This window comes from Myodes glareolus, chromosome 12 (assembly GCF_982192425.1).
Source record: "Myodes glareolus chromosome 12, mMyoGla1.1, whole genome shotgun sequence".
NCBI lineage: Eukaryota > Metazoa > Chordata > Mammalia > Rodentia > Cricetidae > Myodes > Myodes glareolus.
Window position 1 is genome coordinate 21,741,992 of NC_142037.1, and position 24,198 is coordinate 21,766,189.

General features: G+C 35.7%; 1 protein-coding gene across 4 annotated transcripts in view; it reads left to right on the forward strand.

Annotated features, from left to right (window-relative positions):
* LOC125405445 (zinc finger MYM-type protein 2) overlaps window positions 1-24,198 on the forward strand; it is a 73,818-nt gene that overhangs the window by 21,989 nt on the left and 27,631 nt on the right. For all 4 annotated transcript variants that reach the window (XM_085698570.2, XM_085698574.2, XM_085698571.2 and 1 more), the window contains 9 exons: window positions 2,409-2,694; window positions 5,377-5,542; window positions 6,418-6,630; window positions 10,561-10,632; window positions 11,894-12,044; window positions 12,666-12,781; window positions 16,844-16,960; window positions 19,189-19,339; window positions 22,711-22,883. In XM_085698570.2, coding sequence (XP_085554696.1) covers window positions 2,409-2,694; window positions 5,377-5,542; window positions 6,418-6,630; window positions 10,561-10,632; window positions 11,894-12,044; window positions 12,666-12,781; window positions 16,844-16,960; window positions 19,189-19,339; window positions 22,711-22,883 — 1,445 coding nt within the window. The remainder of the gene's footprint in view (window positions 1-2,408; window positions 2,695-5,376; window positions 5,543-6,417; window positions 6,631-10,560; window positions 10,633-11,893; window positions 12,045-12,665; window positions 12,782-16,843; window positions 16,961-19,188; window positions 19,340-22,710; window positions 22,884-24,198) is intronic.

A 24,198-nucleotide genomic window follows, 5' to 3' on the forward strand; every position in this document is an offset into this window, starting at 1 on the left:
AAAAAAATTTTTCTTTTATTTTTTTATTTAATGTGTGAGCTTTTGCCTACATATATGTATGTGTACCATGTACATGCCCCATATCATGGAGACCAGTTACAGATGAATGCTATTCACCATGTGGGTGCTGGGACCTGAACCCTCATTCTCTGTAAGAGCAGTGGTATTTATTTATTATTATTATTATTTTGACTTTTTGAGACAGGGTTTCTCTGTAGTTTTGGAGCCTGTCCTACTAGCTCTTGTAGACCAGGCTGGCCTCAAACTCACAGAGCTCTGCCTGAGTGCTGGGATTAAAGGTGTGCACCACCACTGCCCAGATAAGAGCAGTATTCTTAACAGCTGAGTTATTGCTACAACTCCATGACTTTGAACTTTGGATTCTTCTGTTCCTAACCTTCCACACGTTGTGATTACAAACTTGTGTTACTGTGCCTATTGTTTTGTGGTGCTGAGGACTGAGCCTGGGCTTTATGCTTGCTTGGGGAGCACTCTACCAATTGAGCTACATCACCATCTTTTTTAGATTGAAGAGCATTAATATTGTAATATTAAGTAGAAATAAAATCTGACTAAAAAAGTGTGTAATTGCTTGAAATCATTAGGCTGATAGAATGGATCAGAACCAAGAAATCACTCTTAAATGTTTTTGTTGGTCAAGAAGTCTCCAAGTTTTGCTAGCATGCCTGGTTATTGATTTTTCAAGACAGGGCTTCTCTGCAGTTCCTATCTCATACCCAGTGACATATTTTTTAGTGCTTCCTGTATGCTAGTCACTGAGCTTTATTACATGTATTATCACATTTAATGTTTGGTGCTATTTCTAGTTTAAAGAAGAGTAAAACACATTTTTCTAAGTGGTACACCAATCTTAGAAGGGGCAGAATGCAAATTTATTTTTACTTATTGCCTTGTGTGTATGTGAACGGGTGTTTGTGGAGGGTTCGTGTGCAGTTTTTTGGATGCCAGTGGTTAATGTTGAGTATTGTTCCTCAGTCACTGTCCATCTTATTCTTTGAGACAGGATTTGCCTGGAGCTCACTAAGTCGACTAGGCTGGCTGGCCAGTGAACACTTGGAATCTGTTTCTGCCTCAGTACTGGAATTAGGAGTGTGTACCTTACTTACCCCCCCCCCCCCCCGAAAGTCACAGTCCTAGCTGTCCTGGAACTTGTTTTGTAGACCAGGCTGCCTTGAACTCAGAGATTTTCTTGCCTCTGCCTCCTTACTGCTGGGATAAGGCACGCATCACCATATGGCTTTTTTTTTTTTTAAATTTGTTTGTTTATTATGTATACATTGTTCTGCCTGCCAGATCTTATTTTAGTACTTGTGAGTTACCGTGTGGTTGCTGGAACTGAACTCAGGACCTCTGGAAGAGCAGCCAGTGCTCTTAACCTCCAAGTCACCTCTCTACCCACTTGGCTTGCTTTTTTAAAAAACAAAATAGAACAAACAAGCAAGCAAAGAAAAAAATAAAAACTATGAGTTCTATTGAACTCAGATTCTCATGTTTGTGCAGCAAGTACATTACCAACTTATCTCTTCAGCTCCATTCTTTTTAGTTTTCGAGACAGGGTTTCTTTGTGCAACAGTAATAGCTGTCCTGGAACTCACTGTGTAGACCAGGCTTGCCTCGAGTTTGCAGAGATCCATCTTCCTCTGCCTCTCAAGTGCTGGGATTAAAGGCGTGCTCCAACACTGCCTGGCCATTCTTTTTTATTTAAATTGACTATCAGAAAAAAATGCTTTTATCATGTAGAACATATTGATTAGGTATATGCGTCCATTGTGAAATGGCTAAATCAAACTGATAACACATCACACCATATACTTTCTTTTTATGAGAACAATTTAAATAAATTTACTGTCTTGCCATTTTTAAGACTATAATGTATTGTTTCTAGAAAGCAGACAATCTTACCCACAGATGCTCTACTTCTGAAAAATTGTTGCTTCATGCAAGGCTGTGGTGGCACACATCTTTAATCCCAGCACTTGGGAAGCAGAGGCAGCTGGATCTCTGTCAGGTTGAGGTCAACCTGGTTTACAAGAGCTAGTTTCAGGACAGTTAGGACTGTTACACAGAGAGAAACCCTGTCTTTAAAAAACAAAAACAAAAAAAACACCAAACCAACAACAACCCCCCCCCAAAAAAAAACCAAACAAACAACAAAAAAAATTAGCATCTGAGGCAGGGTCTTACTTTAGAGCTCAGGCTGGTTTTGAATTTGTGGGACTCCTGTGTCAGTTCCCCAAATGTTGATTATAGGCATGAGCCGTCACATGTGGCTTTAATTAATATTATAAACTTTGGCATACTAGAAAAGTAAAACTATTTCTTTGCTAATAAAGTTCTATGTCTATAAATACCTATTTGATTATTCTTTTCTCCATATTTTGTTTTAGATTCCTGGATCTCCCAATCAGCATCATTTCCTCGTAACCAGAAACAGCAAGGGGTGGATTCTTTATCACCAGTGGCCTCACTTCCTAAACAGATTTTCCAGCCTTCTGCTCAACAACAGCCCACTAAACCAGTTAAAGTCACTTGTGCAAACTGTAAGAAACCTCTGCAGAAGGGGCAGACAGCTTACCAACGAAAAGGATCAGCTCACCTCTTTTGTTCAACCACCTGCCTTTCTTCTTTCTCTCATAAACCTGCTCCAAAGAAACTCTGTGTTATGTGTAAAAAGTAAGATTAACCTTTCATACCATTCCATGTGGTTGAATAATGATCATAAAATTTTTTTAGAAATTTCATTGAAACACTTGGAGATGAATTCATTCATGTTTTAAAATTTGTAAGCTACTTTGAAAGTCTGGTGGCTTATAAATTGGGCTTCCTATTTGGTAGGTTTTGGACTGATTTGTTTAGGCGCTTGCAATTTTGACTGTCATTTCCAATGAGTCCCTTGCAAAAATATGAATATTTAGTATAATGACAATATAAATATATTTATGTTGATTTACTTTTTTCTTTATTTACAGTGCTAGGGATCAAGCCCAGAGCCTCACCTTATAGAGGCACTCTACTACTAAATGCATTATTAATTGTAAGAATATAGCTTAATGTTAGAAAGTTATGTGCTTACACTTATGATACAGATATGATATATTCTATATTAAAATGAGCTTCATTTTATACTCTTTAGGTTGTGGTTATTTTCAATTGACAAATATTTGAGTATTTGTTTTGACTGTTGTCAAAATATAATTTCATGACCCAGGTACTTTTTTTTTTTAAGGTATTCTTAAAAATAAGAGTTTCTGTCCTATTTTAGATCTGTTTTCAATGATTGCAAACAAAACTGGATGATATATTGTATTGAGGGTCAAGTGGATTTTTTTTTGTACTCTCTTAGAGCTGCCCAAATCTGAAACTAGTTTTAGGTATATTGAACTTCTGATAAGGACTTAGTGTTTTATTCTTATAGTAAATCCAAGGACAAAAGCAATTGTTCTATGGTGTTTAGATTATTTCACATCATGCTTAAATGCTGTAATAGTCTAGAAATTTAAAGTCAATAGTATTATTTTTGTTTTTTTGGTGTGTTATTTGTTTGTTTGTTTATTTATTGAGATGTCTTGCTTTGTAGTCCAGGCTATCTTAGAACTTTATAAGACATTTTAGCGTCAAAATTATGGCAGTCACACTATTTCTCCATTGTACTGGGCTTACAGGTGCATGCCTCCTCATTGTATTTACTCATCATTTTATTTATTTATACATTAATTTGTTCTATAATTTAGGGTCTTATGTAATCTAGGTTGACTGTATACTGAGGACCTTGAACTCCTGATGCTTTTTACCTCCACCATCTAAATATTTTTTTATTTTTTATTGCTTTATAAATAATACCATTCAAAATTTCTACTTCGTCCCCTCCTTCCATTTCCCTCCCTCTCTCCCACTCATCCTCCCTCCTCCCCCTCTAGTCCTAAGAGGGGGCAGGATACCCTACCCTGTGGGAAGTCCAAGGCCCTCCCCCCTCCATCCAGGCATAGGAAGATAAGCATTCAAATAGACTAGGATCCCAAAAAGCCAGTACATGCAGTAAAAACAAATCCCAGTGCCATTGTCATTGGCTTCTCAGTCTGCTCCAATTGTCAGCCACATTCAGAGTGTCCAGTTTGATCCCATGCTCGTTCAGTCCCAGTCCAGCTGGCTTTGAGTTCCCATTAGCTCAGACACACTGTCTCAGTGGGTGGACCAACCCCTCGTGGTCCTGACTGCCTTGCTCATATTCTCCCTCCTACTCTTCAACTGGACCTTGGAAGCTCAGTCCAGTGCTCCAATGTGGGTCTCTGTCTCTATCTCCATCTGTCGCCAGATGAAGGTTCTATGGTGATATTCAAGATAGTCATCAGTCTGACTATGTCTAGTTCAGGCACCCTCTCCTCCACTGCCCAGGGTCCTAGCTGGGGACATCCCTGTGGACACCTGGGAACCTCTCTAGAGCCAAGCCTCTTTCCAATCCCCAAATGGCTCCCTTAATTAAGATATGTTCTTCCCAGCTCCCATATCCGTTCTTCCTTCATCTCAACCATCCCACTCCCCCAAGCTCTCCCCAGCCCTTCCCCCATCTAAGTATTTGGATTAATGATGTGAGCCACCATGCCTGGCAAGTGGTGCATTTAAGTAGAAAATACTTGTGTAGTCTCTCTTGATGTTAAATTCCTATAATCTAGGAGTCTTATGCTTGACTATTAGTTGGGGAGGGGACTTGAACTGGTATTATCAGTTGAAATAAATTAGTCTTTGACTTTAATTTAATGCAACTATGGTAATTTTAGTTTTTCCATTATCTTAAAGCCTTGTTAGTGCATGTGAAGATAAAGTATAAGTGACAGAATCAAATATTTTGACTTTTGTTTTTGTTTTTTTTTGAGAAAGGGTTTCTCTGTGTATCTTTCTTGCCTGTCCTGGCATTTGCTTTGTAGAGGCTGGCCTCGAATTCACAAAGAACTGCCTGCCTCTAATTCCCGAGTGCTGGGATTAAAGGCGTGCCCCACCACTGTCTGGCTGTTTTGACTTTTTAATATTTTTTGTTTTTTTCGTTTTTTGAGACATCATTTCTCTGTAAATTTGGAGGCTGTCCTGGAACTCGCTCTATAGCCGTGCCTGGGCTCGAATTCATAGAACCTATCTCTGCCTCCCGAGTGCTGGGATTAAATGGGTGTGCCACCACTGCCCGGCGACTTTTTGATCTTTTTTTCCAAGAGTACATATTTTATATTAAAAGTGATCTCCTGAATCTAAAGATGATGTTTGATTTCCGTGAGTTAGTCTGTGAAAATTAAAAAAGATGAGTTAAAACTTTTATTTTTAGTTACTTTTGAAATGAAACTTTAAGTTGTACCTCTTGCTTTTCAGAGATATAACTACAATGAAAGGAACAATTGTTGCTCAAGTAGATTCAAGTGAATCCTTCCAAGAATTTTGTAGTACATCTTGCCTGTCTCTCTATGAGGACAAGCAGAGTCCTGCTAAAGGAGCTCTAAATAAATCGAGATGCACAATCTGTGGCAAACTCACCGAGGTTTGTAGTTTTCACTTGCTCTCACGCGAGATCATTTCGGATGTTGACCATTTCCCCCTACTCTTTTATTAGTGCCTGAGTCCTTAGAAGTGAGAATATATAAACTTTTTAGAGTATTCCATTATGTAATCCTTGTCTTCCAAGAAAGCTGACTCAGGAAGAATTAATTACTTTATTTCATCAGGTTGACAGAAAAGAATCATAGCATTATGATTGTGCTTTCCCCTTTTTATTGGTCTAATATGTTTATTTATACAAATGGGTAACTACACAAGAAACAGAAACAGGCAAATAGAAATGGAAGAATTTCCAAAATTCATCCACATTATTATGATATTAAAGTAACCTATATATGCATTCTTTATTTGAATTGTTAGTAGTACTGACTTTTTTTTCTTCCTTGCCTAGTGCAGTATACTTTATCATTTCTTTTGGAGTTGCCTAAGGATTTATATTAAGTCTGTTTATGAAAGTGTGGTTTTTCTGTTGGTTTTTCGAGACAGGGTTTCTCTCTGTAACTTTGGTGCCTGTCTTGGATCTAGGTATTGTAGAACAGGCTGGCCTCTAACTCACAGAGATTTGCCTGCCTCTGCCTCCCAAGTGCTGGGATTAAAGATGTGCAGGACCACCACCTGGCTTTCTGTTGTTTTTAATTTATTTTTAGAGAGGTTTATAGTGATAATCCCTATGATCATTCATTTTCTATAGTGTGATGCATGTGTTCATATGTTTTTGTGTATATAAACAGTTCAGAGACAGAAAATGTATTTTGATTTTCCTTTTACTCAAATTAGCCTTCTTGTTGCTGTTGGATTAAGATTTTTAGGTATTTGAAAACAGATACACTCTTAAAATTCTGTTTGTTTTTCTTTTAGATTCGCCATGAAGTTAGTTTCAAAAATATGACTCATAAGCTATGCAGTGACCACTGCTTCAATAGATATAGAATGGCCAATGGTCTAATAATGAATTGCTGTGAACAGTGTGGAGAATATTTGCCCAGTAAAGGTGCTGGAAATAATGTTCTGGTGATTGATGGTCAGCAGAAAAGATTTTGCTGTCAGAGTTGTGTCAGTGAATACAAACAGGTAACTCACGTGCTAAAACCCCAGGTATTTTGGGTGAGTTTGGAAGCATTGTAGGAGCATTTAGCCTTATTTATTTTGGAATCTCATTTAATTCCATAATTTTCTCTATATGAAGATGGCTAAACTCAAATGAAGTAAGAAATATGTAGGTTTTTAAAAATTAACTTGTGATCTAGTATAATTCTTTAGAATTTTATTTTTGGGGGGGATTTGGAGAGGGAATTTCAAATTGTTAGAATTTGAGTTGGGCATGATTACCTTTGTGTTTCAGCTTTTAGATTAATTTCCTGTTTTAGCCCTCTAATTTGACTTTGCAAATACATTTAGACATAAAATTTGCATACTAAGCTTAGCTTTAGTTTAGCTACTATTTTGTTTCTCCTTGATTCCTTTGTATTAGTTTTAGGTAGTACTTTTTAGTCTTTGTTTTGTATATTTTTTGGAAACTTAAGGAAACAGCCAAATAGTTTATCTTTTTCTTAAACAGAAGGTATCTTTTTTTTTTTTTTTGAGGTTTTCTTTTTGTTTGTTTTGGTTTTTCTAGACAGCTTCTTTGTAGCATTGTAGCCTCTCCTGGAACTCACTCTGTAGACCAGGCTGGCCTCGAACTCACAGAGATCCACCTGCCTCTGTTTCCTGAGTGCTGGGATTAAAGGTGTGCACACCGCTGCCTGGCAGCAGAAGATATCTTAACATATATGTTGCCATATATGTCTCTGAACTCATTCCCTATCAGTACATGGATTGATCTTTTTCATTCCTTATGGAAGCATAGTACATTTTATCGTAATTTTATGAAATCATTATTAAAAGTTAAATTATGAAAACATGATTAGATTAATATTTAATTAGTTCTTTAGGGATCCTATATACTAGATATCATGGACTCTGACTTAATTAATAGTAATTGACATTCTGACAGTTCAGGTTTCTGGTGCTGCCTCTTCTTTACTTCCTACTTCTCTACAACTGTTTTTGCTTTGTCTTTCTCTCTTCTTAAAGGGAAACCAGGTTTAGTAGAGTATATCCCCGCCCCATGACCTTGTTTAGCCATAACAATACATCACAATTTCATTAGAAGTTAGAGTTTCAAAGTAGGAATTGGATTGAAGGGAGTGCACATTTCTGTCTATAATAATAAAAGCAAAGATGTTCAAAATTCTTACTACATTGTCTTTATTTTGCTCTGTTTTAAGACAAAACTCATAGTTCTGGCTGGCCTTGAACTTGATCTCCTGCCTTCGCCTCCCAAGTACTGGGATTGTAGACGTATATCACCATTCCTATGTTGTTTATTGTATTTTAATTATCTATGCTCTTCGGTTATTTACATTGATTGTATTTGTGTGGTGGAAGTACTGTATTTATAATGGTGTGCCTCTATATATTTCTTCTCATTCTCTGGTCAGGTTCCAAACCTTTGTGTCTTGTTAATTTAGGAGAAGGTATATGTATGTTCTTTATCTTGCTTATCCCTCCACCCTTTTCTGCACCTAGGGCCTTACACATGCTAAGCAGATGCTTTTCCACTGAGTTGTATCCCTTTTTCTATAATTTCCATTTTCTTTTTTGATGTATTTTGGGGGGCTAGAGATGGCATAGGTGCGTGTGGATGCATGTATGTATGTATGTATGTATGTATGTATGTCACAGATTAGTCTTGTGTGTTATTTAGTCACCTTGGCGTTTGAGGCATTTGTCCTGAGATTGGGTGCTCATGATTAGGCTAGACTGACTGGCTCCAGAGTTCCAGAGCATCTATCCATTTACAGTCCCCAGCACTGGGGCTACAAATGTATGCCACCACCATACCCAGCTTTTTAAATTAGATGCTGGGGATTAAACTTGTATCCTTATAATTGCTGAAAAACACTTTACTATGTGAGCTGCTTTCTTCAGACATCTGCCATAATTTTAATTTTGTGTATTGGGTATTTTGCCTATATGTATGTCTATGCACAGCACTTTCATGCCTGATGCCCACAGAAGCTGGATCCTCTGAAGAAATAGCTAGTGATCTCACCTATTTATTCCTCTCTCCAGTCCCTTCTCTGTCTCTCTCTCTCTCTTTCATTCTTTCAGACAGGGTCTCTGTGTGTAGTGCAGGCTAACCTCAGATTCATAGCAACCCATCTGTTTCAATCATCTGAATAGCTGGGGTTATAGCCATGTTGCCTACAGGTCTGACCTATTTTTTTGAATATCAACTTTCATTGATTTTTTTTTATTCTGTTTTACCATTTTTTTAATTTTTTTTTAAATATATATTTATTTTTTATTTTGTATACAATATTCTGTCTGTGTGTATGTCTGCAGGCCAGAAGAGGGCACCAGACCTCATTACAGATGGTTGTGAGCCACCATGTGGTTGCTGGGAATTGAACTCAGGACCTTTGGAAGAGCAGGCAATGCTCTTAACCACTGAGCCATCTCTCCAGCCCCTCTGTTTTACCATTTTTTGTGTTTTAATCTTTATTTCCTTTTCTCTATGCTGAGATTATAGTGATACGCTGGAGTTCAGTAGTAGAACATTTACATTTTGTTTGCCTGTTTTCTTTTTGTTTAGTTTTTCAAGATAAGAGTTTCTCTGTGTAGTCTTGACTGTCTGAAACTCATTCTGTAGATTAGGCTGGTCCTGCCTCTTCTGGAATTAAAAACATGTGCTACCACTGTCAGGCTTCTTCTTATTTTTCCTTTTTTATTAAAAAGATTTATTTATTTTCTGTATATTTACTATTTATTTATTTATTTATTTATCTATTTAGTATGCAATGCTCTGCCTACACATGCCTGCACACCAGAAGAGAGCATCAGATCTCATTACAGATGGTTGTGAGCCACCATGTGGTTGCTGGGAATTGAACTCAGAACCTCTGCAAGTGCAACCAGTGCTCTTAACCTCTGAGTCATCTCTTCAGTCCCCAGGCAATATTTCTTGGAGAACTCTGTCTTCTTTTCTTATTCCTCCACAACTCCAAAGATAGCACAGAGTAGTTTCTATTTATTGTCTTACAGTTCTCTGATTCTTTAGTTTTTTTTATATATATTTATTTCTTTGTTTTTTGAGACAGGGTCTTACTATATAGCCTTGGTTCCAGTTTGAACTTCCAGAGATTTGCCTACCTCAGTCTCTGAAGTGCTGGGATTAAAGGTGTGCAGTACCAGACCTGGCTCCTTTTCTTGTTTTTAAATTGAGAGCATCTACTTTATTTCTTCTTCAAGCATATTATAACTATTGAAGGATTTTTAGGATGGCTACTTAGGAAATCTTTGTCAGATAATTCTAACATCTGTAATTTGGGTTTTGACATTAATTACCCAATTGCTTTACTAATTTTAAAGTTTCAACTTTGCTTTTGGTGATGTGATTGCCTTTTTTTTTTTTAAACTTAAATGTGATTTTGTAGTCTAGGGCTCTTATTCCCTATTTTGTGTGTATGTGTGTGTTTGGGATGTTAATATTAGAGTGCTTATCTAGCATTAAAGAACAGGCATTGGTTCTTTAATGCAGCCAGGATATGGAGGGTTGAATCTTTCTCACATTGTTATCATAATGTTTTATCATTGTATCAACCCCCTCTCCCCCTTAAATAGTGAGCGCAGAACAGAAAATGTACCTTTGAAAGTTAGGAGGGGGGGGTGCTAGAGAGATGGCTCAGAGGTTAAGAGCATTTACTGCTCTTCCAGAGGTCCTGAGTTCAATTCCCAGCAACCACATGATGGCTCACAACTAACTATAATGAGATCTTCTGACCTGCAAGCAAAAATGCAGACAGAACACTGTATACATAATAAATAAAATAAATCTTAAAAAATAAAGTTAGTAGAAGGTTTTAAATTAGTTAATCATTGAAGCAGCTTTTATAGATATTTATTTTCAGTCTGTAAGCTTTTCTTCATGTACTTACAAAATCTTTTAAAATGTTTTAGGTAGGTAGTCATCCAAGTTTCCTGAAGGAAGTTCGAGATCACATGCAGGATTCTTTCTTAATGCAGCCTGAGGTAAGGAGGAATGTTGGTGAAATTGAAGACTCATTTAAATAAAAAAAAATTTCATGTTTGTGTATATGTATGTGGGCTTGTGCTCACATTGTGGGTATATGAAGGTCAGAGGACAGCTTGTGGGAATTAGTTATCTTATGCTTTGTAAGTTCCTGGTGTCAAATGTCACAATGTTGCATCCATTTTCAAGCATTTAAGTGTATTTTAACATAATAAGTTGTCTAAGTAATTATTAAAATTTATTCTCTTAAATTATATCAGATGATGAATGTTTTTATTTTCTCCAAGAGATAGATTTTTCAAGTCCTCTAAATTTTTCATGTCTTTTATTTGTCAGAAAATCCTTTTGTGTCATTAGACAATTCTTCTCAGATACTGTTTCGGTGTTGCTTACCTAGACTAATGCTTCTCTCATACATCTGACTCCTGCTGTCGATGTTTCTTACCACTGAGGCTGTATATATTATTTCCTTCTCTCCGTGCTCCATTTTGAGCTGTTTTTTGTTGGTGCTGTATTTTTGAGACAGAGTAACATTATGTAGCCTACCTTCCTGCTTCAACTTTGTAGATGCAGCAGTCTCAATTGAAACATGCAGCACTACTGTCAGTTCCTTTCAGGTCTGTCCTTCTCACACAGGCACTCATTAGTTCTTAGCCAAGGCCTCTTTTGAGATACTGGTGGTTAGGTAGCCACAGTCTTTTCTGTGCAGAGCCCTTGATTATTTTGTTTTCCAAATTGTAGTTGTCCAGAACTTGATCTGTTTTTTCAACTTCTGCGCTCCAAAACCCACCTCCAGGCAGTGAGATTTAGTAGCCATAGATTTTTCTTTGTTTTTGTTTCTTAGAGATGCAGTCTTGAACACAGCTCCAAAACCACGTACACACAGAAAAGTTATTATGCCTTTCCTAGATTTTCAACTGTATATCAACAAAAATCAACAAAAAAAATCAGTTTTTTGAAGGAGAGTGAGATGACAAGTGGCTTGCTAGAACCTAGTTTAGTTGGTGGCACAATTAGTTTGCATTTAGAAAGAATATAATGAATCATTTTGAAAAGACAGGAGATGCTTTGAGTGAGGCATGATGGCATATTCTGCAATCCCAGATTTTGTGAGGTTAAGGAAAGAAGGTCATAAGTTTTGAGGCCTTCCTGGGCGCCATAGACCTCTGTCTTTTGCTCTTATGAAATTAGTTCTAGCTGGGTGTGTATGTGTTTGTGTGTGTGTGTGTGTTTAATTATCTTTTTATGTTCAAATTTTAGAAATATGGAAAACTGACAACTTGTACTGGTTGCCGAACACAGTGCAGATTTTTTGACATGACTCAGTGCATAGGTCCTAATGGGTATATGGAGCCATATTGTTCAACTGCTTGCATGAACAGTCACAAGACAAAATATGCAAAGTCACAAAGTAAGTTTTAGGTATTTGGAAAGTTCAATGACATAATTGTTTATTAAAGATAGCTGATCTTATTTTTATATAGTTTTAACTGTTTGATTTTCTCATACTGAACTTCTTTATTGCAAACCTAAAATTATTTTGGCCATTTCCATACTTTTTTATTTTTAAAAGTTAGCGAGGCTTTATTTGTATATGATTAGCTAAAACTATTATTAAGCCCAAAAATATCTAAAACATTTTTATGTATCCTTGTATACTATAGATAATTAGATGTTTATTCTCATTTTACATGTATAGGTATTTTGCCGGCATTGTCTGTGTTTACTTGTGTATATGCAGTGCTCACAGAAGTCTGAAGAGGGTGAATGGTTGGTTATCTAGAACTGGTGTTAAGATTGGTTAGTTGCTTTGTGGGTGCTGGGAACAGAGCTTGGTTCCTTTGCAAGAGCTTTTTTTTTGCTTTCTTTTAATCCCTGGCAGTATTTTTTGAAGATGAAAATATCTTGAAAATTAAAGGTACAGATAATATGAGAATAATTTGTAGAGAGACCCATTTAAAAAAAATCAGTTAACATTTTCAGAAAATCTTTCTTTAAGAAAATCAGGTATGCATCTTTTTTTTTCTTCTAGGTTTGGGAATTATTTGCCATTTTTGTAAGCGAAACTCTTTACCTCAATACCAAGCCACAATGCCTGATGGAAAACTGTATAACTTTTGCAATTCCAGTTGTGTGGCTAAATTTCAGGTTTGTTACTCCCCCCCCCTTACCCATAAAGTGCATATAGAAAACAATTATCATAATATACTTTTTTCTTTTCTACTTCTTTGGGCGGAGCTATATATATCACAAGTCACAGAAGGCCTTGCTGAACTTCTGTATAGATTTGATGTGATACAGAGCTTGAAGGAAAATGAATTTTAATAGGATTTAATTCAGTGTTGGATGTATAGTGCTTTTCTTATTAGATAGTAGCAGTGTCTTTAGCCTTGAAATATTAAGCATATTGTTTTCCAAATTAGAAATGAGCACTATAAAAAGGGGATTTAGACTTCTTATAGTAGCTCTTAACTTAGTCTGGGATTCATTCAGGGAGATATTATTGATTTTTGTAAATGGTGGGTTGTTTAGCCTGGTGGTGGTGGTGGCGCACACCTTTAATTCCAGCACTTGGGAGGCAGAAGCAGGTGGATCTGTGAGTTCGAGGTCAGCCTGGTCTACAAGAGCTAGTTCCAGGACAGGGCCCAAAGCTACAGAGAAACCCTGTCTCACCGTCCCTCCCCCCAAAACAAACAACAACAATTAAAACCAAACCAAAACCAAACAAAAAAAATCACCTCAAAACTTGGGTTGTTTGATATAGTTTTTTTTTTTTTTTTTTTTTTTTTTTTAGACATTTGGTGTGTGGATAATATCAAAAGATAGTATTTGGTTGACCACTCTGAAGGAATAGTTTAGAGGGTACTCAAGAATTTCGTAGGTAGCACTAGTAGGTTTACCTATTGTATGTGAGAATTTCAAATCAGTGCATAAAGAAAGCCATGATTCATGAATTAATTCATCCAACAGTTCTATTTTATTCCAGGTACTGTGCTCTAGGTTAACGTATTTTTTTATTTTAATTTATTCTTATTTTATGTGCATTGATGTTTTACCTGCCTATATATCTGTGTGATGGTGTCAGATCTTGGAATTATAGATACTTCTCTGCTGCCATGTGGGTGCTGGGAATTGAATCTGAGTCCTCTGGAAGAATAGTCAGTTCTCTTAAGAGCCATCTCTTCAGCTCCTAGGTTAACTTTTTAAAACTGAAACTATAATCTTTTAAATATGTATGCTACAGTAGTTACTACAAATAACTACCATTTAAATTGAGGTTTTTAAATTCAGTCAAGTGAATGGATATTGTTTTCGTGAGTTACACTCTCATTGAAATTAGATAATAAACTTGTTCAACACTAATCTTTTCTAAGGTGAAATTAAGCCAATTTATGAAATTAAAGCCAAGTTGCTTTAGTGGTGCATAATCTTTCTAATAGTTTAATTTTTTAAAACCATAAATAAAGGGATAATTAATTTATGAAGAGAAGAATAGGGATGATGGCCTGCTGCTTCTCAGATCCTAAAACTATAAAACTACCTTTATCCCTTTTGATGTTAGGTATTCTAGACTTATAGATGATGTTTTCACTACTTTATTACCCACCCTTGTTTTTGAAAGTGTTTTACAGTATAGCTCAACTATAGTTAGTTAAGAATCGAAGTCATACCCTGTTCTCAAACTTACAGTGCTGGGATTGCAGGCTTGAGCCACTATGGCCAATTTACCTACTTTTTACGTTTACTTTAAACTTCTCTTGGCTATAGTTAGATGCTATATATGTGAACATCCAATGTTTTTAAGAAACAACTTTGAGTAACACATCCAGATAAGGATATACATACCCATCCTTATATTGTCTCATTTATATGCAAATAAAACAACATTGATATAGAGGTGATTTTTTTTTTTAATCTCTTAAGCAAGCTGTATAATTTGATGCTCAATCGTGCCACAAGGACATTTGTTCAACTATGTTCATAGCAACATTGTTTGTTATAACCAGATCCTGGAAACAACCTAAATGCCCCTTGACCGAAGAATGGATAAGGAAAATGTGGTATATTTACACATACTACACAGCAGAAAAAAAAATAACATCTTGAAATTTGCAGGCAAATGGATGGAGCTAGAAGATATCATTTTGAGTGAGGTAACCTAGACACAGAAAAACAGTTATCACATGTACTCACTCAAAAATTGTTTTTAAACATAAAGCAAAAAAAACCAGCCTACAAGTTACAATCCCAGAGAACCTAGACAACAGTGAGAACTCCAAGGAGACATACATAGATCTAATCTACATGGGAAGTAGAAAAAGACAAGATCTCCTGAATAAATTGGGAGCATGGGGACCATGGGAGAGGGTTTAAGGGGAGAGGAGAGGCAGGAAGGGGAGCAGAGAAAAATGTAGAGTAGAGTTCAATAAAAATCAATAAAAATAATTACATAATAAAAAAGAGAGAGCACAGGGTGCTCTTTCAGAAGACTCGGGTTCGTTTCCCAGCATCCACATTACTGCTCACAGTTGTCTGTAACTTCAGTTTTAGAGGCACTGGCACCCTCACACAGACATCAATGGATATAAAAATAAATAAATCTTAAAAAAAACCCAAGAAAACAGAATATTACTCTTTTTTTTAAAAAACTATTTTAACAAAACAGCTTATAAGCAAAATTTGCTATTTCTGAGTTTTGGAACTTCGAAAATCCATTATGGCACTTGCAAGTTTGTGGCTCAAGGACTTGTTATGTTTGACTAAATGAAGTTCAATGAGGTAGTAAAAAAGGATGTAACATTTCAGTCATCTGATCGTAAAATATCCTTTTACTTTTTTTCCCTCCCTCCCTTCCTCCCTCCCTCCCTCCCTCCCTCCCTTTTCTTTGTTTCATCTTGTTTTTTCTTGGGACAGTTTCTTTTTGAAACAGTCCTGACTGTCCTGGAACTAACTCTGTAGACATGGCTGGCCTTGAAATCACAGGGATCTGCCTTTCAAGTTTTGGGGTTAAATTAAAGGCTTGCGCCACCACTGGCTGGCCTTTCTTTTTTTCTTTAAACTAACTTTACTTGTATTGTACAATATGGTATTTAAAAGTGATTGTTTCTCCCTGTGCTTTTTCTTGAATAAATTTATTAGCCTCTTGGTGCATGCATAAGGTTATGTTTAACCTGTATATGTGATGCAGAACATACCCAAAAGAATGATAAATATTAGTGTATTTAGGTTAAGATTCAGATAAAAAAAAAAAGCTGGGCATGGTGATTGCTTACTCCTTTAATTCCAGCACTCAAGAGGCAGCTCTAAATGGCTAGTTCAGGGACATCAAGTACTACACAGAGACTGCCTCGCACAAAGAATCAAGGAAAAAGATTCAAGTCTATGTATGTTTATATATCCTTCCTGTCTTATTCTGTGAATTATTCCTGTATGATTATCAGCTTTTACTTTTTTTGTTTGTTATTTTGAGGCAGGTTTTCTCTGTGTAGTTCTTACTGTCCTGGCACTTATTCTGTAGACCAGGCTGGCCTTGTTCACAGAGACCCACCTTCCTCTATCTCTCACGTGTCGGGAATAAAGGCATGCACCACCACCACTTGGCTTTGTTACCTTTTTAAAAAGTAATACATGCATATTTTCCTTGATAAGGACTTAGAGTGAGGATTATGGGAGTGATGTAGTGGGGGCAAATTATTAATAGTTTAATATTTCATTTTTGGAAAGATCAGTACAGGTTTGTTTCCTTTCTTCTGTCTTTTCCCTCCTTTTTTCCCCTCCCTTCTTATTCCCCTTCCTTGCTTTAGTTTTGTAGTTCAGAACTTGGAGAACTAACCTATTATTATTTTCTCAACTGAAAAAAAATAAGCTGTAGTTTTTCCTTATTTTTCATTATTTTAGGTAATTCTTGGTAAACATTTTGATGTAAAGCTAACAGTACAGGTTTTTTGTGTTTTTGGTTTTTTTTTCAGTACTGGGCATTGAAGCTAGGGCCTTGAACTTGCTAAGAAATCATGCTGCCTCTGAGCCACATCCCAGAGCTTTTCAATAGTGTATTTTTGAGGGAAAATTAAGAATTGTCATTTTATGTACTAAGGAAATAATTAGTAAAGAAACTATTGCTTTCTGCATACATTAGACTTTTCATAGTACTTAACAGTAGAAGTTCTAAAAATACATGTCAGACTAAGTGTATTTTGTTTTTTATTTTAGGCACTAAGCATGCAGTCATCTCCAAATGGCCAATTTGTAGCACCCAGTGATATTCAATTGAAATGCAACTACTGTAAAAATTCCTTTTGTTCAAAACCAGAAATCTTGGAATGGGAGGCAAGTCTTGTTTCCTTACATGTGTTATCTAATGTTAAGATGAGAACCTAATAAAGTAACTAGCATTTCTGTTTGTAAACCTCTTTCTTAGTAGATAATAAGTTTCATATATTGTATTGTTGATGTATACTTGTGTGGAAGTGAAATCCGCAGGATAGATGTAATGTGAAGCAATTTATTGAAGTCAAATACACAAGAAGTAATACACTTGTAATAGAATATATAGCGTCTCCTCATTCACCCTGAGTATCTTTTGACTTATTTTCCTGTTTCTCTTCATTATTTTCATTATCTGAACTATAAATACCTTTGTGCTCTGTATTTGTAGAATTAGAATTTGTAAGTAAGACTCTTCTATTTTAATAAGAGAGTAGAGGCCTGTGACTCTTGATTTTTTTTTTTTCCCCATAGCACTCTTAACCTTTTTTAGTGTGTTAATTTACTTTGCCATGTTCTTTCTTTTGCTGTTGGCACTTCTGAACAGTAAGTTTGTTTGAGGACAGTGATGGATAGATAGATAATCCAGGCTGCTCACTGCTGTGTAGAAGAACAGTGTTTACTTTTGGCCATTCTTTAACCTGTTTTTGGGTGGATTGGATGGTCAGAAGTAGAACATGAAGTATATACTTAAAAGTTAAATAAGATGTAGAATTAAAATCAGACTGCTTGTTTTGTGATTGTTCACACAACACTTAAAATGTAACACTCAGCCGGGTTTTGGCGGCACATGTCTTTAATCTCGGCACTTAGGAGGCAGAGGCAGGCAGATCTCTTTCCAGTCCAGCGTAGTCTGCAGAGCGAGTTCTAGGTCAGCCAGGGCTGTTACACAAAGAAACCCTGTCTTTAAAAACCAGTAAACAAACAAATAACAATAAATCATAAATAAATAAATAACACTGAGGTGAAAAGTGATATCTAGAATTAGATTTCACGATTTCTAAACTTTGGAAATCTGAGGAAGTTTATTATTTTACTACCTGTAAAATTCTATAGTTTATTATTTTGTTTGGTGCTCTTTCTAATCTAGTTAAATTTAGTCATTCTTTTGAGACTCTTACTGGCGTCTTGTCATGAGTTTTAGACTAATAGCTACCTAACGAGTAACAAATAATTTTGAATGACCAACATGAGAAAATAAAGGAATGACAAAGGAGTGAAGGAAGAAATCCATTGACAAGCATACAAATAGTATCATATAGGAAATAAATGTTTTATAAATTGAAATTTGGTAATTTCAGATGAAAATCATTGCTACTTAAATTTTCTGGTGATACGATATTGCTTCTGTTTACAGAGAACTTTAGTGTTAGATGCCATTAAGAGATACTGTCATATTGATTGAGCATCTCCCTCAGAGACTGTGAGTTTAGGGTCTTTTCCAGTCCATGATTAGCAGTTTTGATTTCTTTGTGTTCTTTTTCATGTGCATGTGGTCTCTGTCTGTATGTCTCTGCGTGATTGTTTTTGTGCCTGTGTTCCCCCAGCCATTTTTTTCTCCTTTTGACTTTTGTATTCATAACGGGGAAGTTTTCCATTGATGACTGCTTTAACTACTTGAGTTGTTTGCTGCATCGTTTTATCTTCTTATTTTAGTCTTCATATATCTTTGATATGTATTAATTAAGCTGATGATTTAGACTTAATTTATATGTGCCATAATTTGGAAGAAAAGTTACATTTTTTTGAATTTTAGTTCTTAATTCCTGGCTCATTGTCTAAAAAGTCGTTTTTAATCCAGGAAAAATAATAATTAACCATTTTTTCACTTAAGGAAACTTAGTGTCAAGTTTTTCATTAATCCTGTAGAATAGCACGAAATTGAAATTTTGGACATAAATGATTTTATTAAAGTATATCAGGAGTGTGTTGGAATCTACTCAACAAAGAGTATCTTGCATTGACTAAAAATGTTGTATCTCGTATTTTTGTACTTGTATTTTTCATTATTTCCTTTTTGTTTCTCTAATTCAGTTAGTTTTCCCAGACTTATACTTTATGTTAGTGATTGCTCACTTGCTCATGGAGTACTTTTAGGGTAGTTAATGATGCTGAATTTAGTGGAGTTATGTTTATATTTAGCAAACTGGTTAGTTTAGGTGTCTGTGACCTATTGGAAATGTGTTTCCAAAGATCATAACAGTAAATAGTTTTATTGTAAAAGTAGTTTATTTCTTAAGATTGGTCTTGAGATGGTTCTCTACTTACCAAAGTTCTCATTGTGCATTTAGAACAAAGTGCATCAGTTCTGCAGCAAAACTTGCTCAGATGATTATAAGAAGTTGCATTGCATAGTTACGTATTGCGAATACTGCCAAGAGGAGAAGACGCTTCATGAAACAGTAAATTTCTCCGGCGTTAAGAGACCGTTCTGTAGTGAAGGCAAGTGTGTATACAGTGTTCATTCTTTATAACGTTTACTCTATAATGCCTTTTGCCAAAATGTTTAAAGAATGTGTAATTACAGATGTCCAGAACAGGCACACAATTTTAATAAGACTGAACAAAACATAGGTTAATTTTCTGCTGAATTGTTTTGTTTTACATGTGTCTATTTAGACTTCTGGGCCTCTTGAAATTTGGGGATAAAATGAAAGAAAGCATTGTGATACCATGACATCTCTAAACTTGCACATTGTGGCCTGAAAACTGATTTTCAAGAGCAAAGAATATTTTGTGTTAGTTTCATGCCTTCTACCAGCTTGTTGCCTAGCTACAGACATCTTTAGTATATAGATTGATCATCACTGACCTCAAAATCTGAAACCCATGATTCTCCAGAAGTTTCAGGTTTTGGATTTTTAGGTTAAGAAAGCTAAAGTACATCTGATGAAAATAAATAAACACCCCACAGCCCCTATCCCCCCAATCTCAAATTCTTCTCATCAAAAGCATTTTAGATAAGGGTCATCGATGGAGATCTGCAAGGAATTACATGCAAGGATAGTGGGTACAACTAAGTATATGGTGTCTGAGGCACATTAGATTCTGTTATAATATGTTTACAAACGTCCTTTCACTACTTAAAGTTTCTGGTCTCATACCAGAAATCGGGTTATAGACATAAACTTTAGTTGTTAACTCACGTCTCTGGAGATGTAAAGAGGATTGTAGTTGTGGTCTCTAGGTGCTTGTTGTCACTGGTATTCCCAGTTGGCACAGTTTTGCTCTAAGTTTACTTTCACCTTCTCTTATTTTTTTGCTGGGGCTTATCTTTATTTTCCATTGAAGACTCTGTCCCTTGCTTATACTTTCTTGTGGACTCCTTTAGCAAATTTGGAGTAAGAAGAAAGTTCAGTAACCCTAAATGCCAGCAGTCAGTGACAGAAGAATCAGACGTTCAGTTCAGTTGGCATCTCCCTATTCATTTCTCACATGCAATAGAACATGTATATTAAAAGGTACTGATTGCTGGGCATTGGTGACACATGCCTTTAATCCCAGCACTCGGGAGGCAGAGACAGGTGCATTTTTGTGAGTTCAAGGCCAGCCTGGTTATAGAGTGAGTTCCAGGACAACCAGGGCTAAACAGAGAAACTTTGTCTTGAAAAACAAATAAACAAACAGGAATTACTTAACAAAGCAAGGTAATTTTACTTAGTTATGATTGGTACATCTCACCTGTAACCATGAAGTTATAGTGAAAATGACTAATTTGATGATGATACTGAGCTGATTAATCTATCACTTGCATTTTTGTGCAAGAACAATCTAATTCCTAAGTCTAAATATTATAATTGAGTATTAATGTATGTATCAGTGATCTTGTAGCAATTAAATTTTTGTAAACCTTACATGGGTTTTATGAAATACAGAGTGTATCAAATGGTTAATTGATACTTAGAAACATAATCTTCATAGTGGCAGGACTTACAAACTTAAGATGGATAATAAAGTGTTAGGTATGTAAATCTTTATGTTTTATTTTTAAGTGACATTTTTTTCAACCCTCTGTTACCCTAGTTTTCTGCTAGAACTTATAAATAACAAAATACCTAGTGTTACTATCAGTCAAATCTTGTTTATAAAGGCCAGATGTGGTGGCATTCCTTTAATCTCAATACTAAGGAGGCAAAGGCAGTTGGATACCTGTGAGTTCCAGGACAGCCTGATCTACATACTGAGTTCTCAGACAGCCAAGGTTACATAGAGATCGTTCCAAAATACCAAAACCAAAAAAACACCCAACAAAAACAACAACAAAAAATCTGAAAAAGATATATAATAGCTTAAGGACTGGTAATGGTCCTTTGATTTTTAGTATCCACATCATAGGAAGAAATGACACTTTCAGGTTGTCTTGAGTGTCACGTGTATGCTGTATCATGGTGATGCCACAAAACACATTACAAATAAATAAATAAATGTAATTTTAAAAATAAAACATGATTTGCAATAATTGCAGAACTTTGTATTTTTTAAAAACTGTACAGTTAGGTGTGGTAGCAGTTGCCCACAGTCTTAACAACATAGAAGTTTGACAAGAAAGGAGGATTGAAAGTTCAAAGCCATCCTGAGCTATAGTTCAGGATAATGATGAGTCCCAACTTCCAAAAGCAGAAGATTCATAGATAGGACAAAACTTTTAAAACATTTAGGTCAATGAGAACATTGTATATGTTAGAATTATAATTTGAGCTTCTTATTAACGGGGAGATAGGGTTTCCATAGATGTTAATAAATTGTTCTTCTTTCATGAAATAGCATGAGTAATAATACAGAGGCCTATTCAACTTCAGAGATAGTATAGATAGTAAATTAGATATATGAAAATACTTTGCACATATTTGCAGTATATACAGAGAGGTATTCATTAAAGAAGTAGATAGTATTTTCTCTAGACAAGTCAGAAAATCAGTTGTGTCTCCCTGAAAAATTCTTCTATGAAAATAGGCTGATAGGAAGAATCTAGAAAACTTAAGTATAATGCTTTCTAAGGAATATGTCTATAAACCGTGTGATGGTGGTGCACACCTTTACTCCCAGCACTTGGGAGACAGAGGCAGGTGAATCTCTGAGTTTGAGGCCAGCCTCGTCTACAGAGCGTATTCCAGGACAGCTAAGGCTACATAATGAAAGCCTGTCTTGGGGAAAAAAAAAAGAGAATGTCTATAAATTTAGTCAGAACTTCTCAACATTCTGTGTTCATTTTTCTAACATATTTGCTGTATCCTTGTGATTTTATTTAAATAGAACAAAAAGAATTAGTTCTGAAGTGTTAACAGATTTTAATGTCTTAAAGTATTGTTTGAACCCATGTTATAGATATGTTTTCTAATATAATAATCCATGTTCTATTCACATTTTTAGAGGTTGGTGTTAGTTAGCATTTTGTACGGCCTGGGAAAAAGGTCCTGTTAGTAAAGTGCTTGCTGTCCCAGCATGAAGCTGAGTCTGATCCCTATTATCCTTGTGAAAGTCAGGCTTGGCATCTGTACTGCCAGCACTGCAGAGCAGAGACAGGAGGATTCCTTTGGGGACTTGCTGGCTAGCCAGTCTAGCTTTAGGGTCAGCGAGACTCTGTCTGGGGGAAAAAAGATGGTGAGCAATTGAGAAAGACAACAAGCATCAAGCTCTGGCCTCCACATGCACCTGAACATACACATATGTTTTTAACCAGGAGGGAAAGAGGACTTTATATGTGAATATATTGGGCATTTCCTGAAACTAATAAGTAACTAGCCTTAAAAGATCTGTCTCAGTTTAAAATTTGTCGTTTTATGTGTTCTTTAAAAAAATGTAACATTTTTCAGGCTGCAAGCTATTATACAAACAAGATTTTGCAAGACGATTAGGATTAAGATGTGTTACGTGCAACTATTGTTCTCAGCTGTGTAAGAAGGGAGCCACTAAAGAGCTTGATGGGGTTCTCAGAGACTTCTGCAGTGATGACTGCTGTAAGAAGTTTCAGGAGTGGTACTACAAGGCAAGTAACAACACATTCTGATTGCAGGAACTACTTTGGGTAGTCTTTTAAAATTCTTGGTGGCTATTTAACTCTTTTTGTTACTTAAATTTGCATACTTTATGCCTAGCCCTGTTTCTGATGTTCATTAAAATGGTTTTTGTCTTTTCTACTTGTTTTTTATAAAGTGAAGTAGAGTTATTATTATTTTTCTTAAGAGTTTAGGTGCTACCAACCATTAGGCTTTTCATGTATTTGCAGTTTTATAGCTTCATAAAATAGATATTTCTCCAATTTTTATTTAATAAGTCTGTTGTGAGTATTGAGCAAAGCAGTAGTGGCTTTAAATATTTGGCTAGTGTTTTATAAATCTTTGCTTTTATGTGTATGTAGGTTCACATGTAAATGTTTCTTTGTAGAACAGAGGTGTGGAACAACTCTTGTGTTGTGTCCTACAAAAGACTTTAAAAGTTAGTAATGATGACCTTTGGCCCATTGCATTGACTACTTTTTTTGAGACAGGGTTTCACTGTGTAGCAGTGGCTGACCTTGATATCGCAGTTCTTTTTGTTTCTAACTGCTGGGATTAAAGATGTGGACCACCTTTCCTGGCTACTACTTTTTTAGATAAGAAATTAAAGATTAGTTGGAGTTTGTATCATCAGATGTTACCCAAGGGAAAGTTAGATATTATACAAAGTATTAATTTCTATGTTGATAACATGGAAAAGTACCTCGGTGGTAAAAGCTTCATTATGGATACAGTTTTAAAGCATGCGAAGATAGATATCATGACTCCTGAATTGTGAGAGAGATGAAGTTTGATGAACCTGATGTAGTTCATTCACTTTATGAAGATGATTAGTATTAATGATATATCTGAAAATCATCCTACTAGCTAAAGAATACTTTCCTGGTTAGAGGTAAAATAATTGAGATTTCATGTATTTTCAGTGGTGTAGCTTCATAAAATGGTTTTGATGTATTTCAGAAACTTGATTCATTATGAATGAATTGCTTTTGAATGATTTAAATTTTAAAGTTCAAAGTTATAAACACACAGAGGACACACGTCTTAACACTCTGTTCACACTTTCATAGTTTAAAACAGTGTTTCATTCTATTGTGTATTTAAGAAAATTTCCCCCACTTACTACTTTGATATTATTAGTGCTTAATTTTTGTTTAACACACACAAATACTCTGTTACCTTCAGGTTAGGTTTTATTAAGTTGTTTGTTTTCCCTTCTAGAGATCAAACTCATAGCCTTTTACATCAGTGCTCCAACACTGTATTCCATCCTCAGATTTTAGTTTTTGTTGTTGTTTTGGTTTT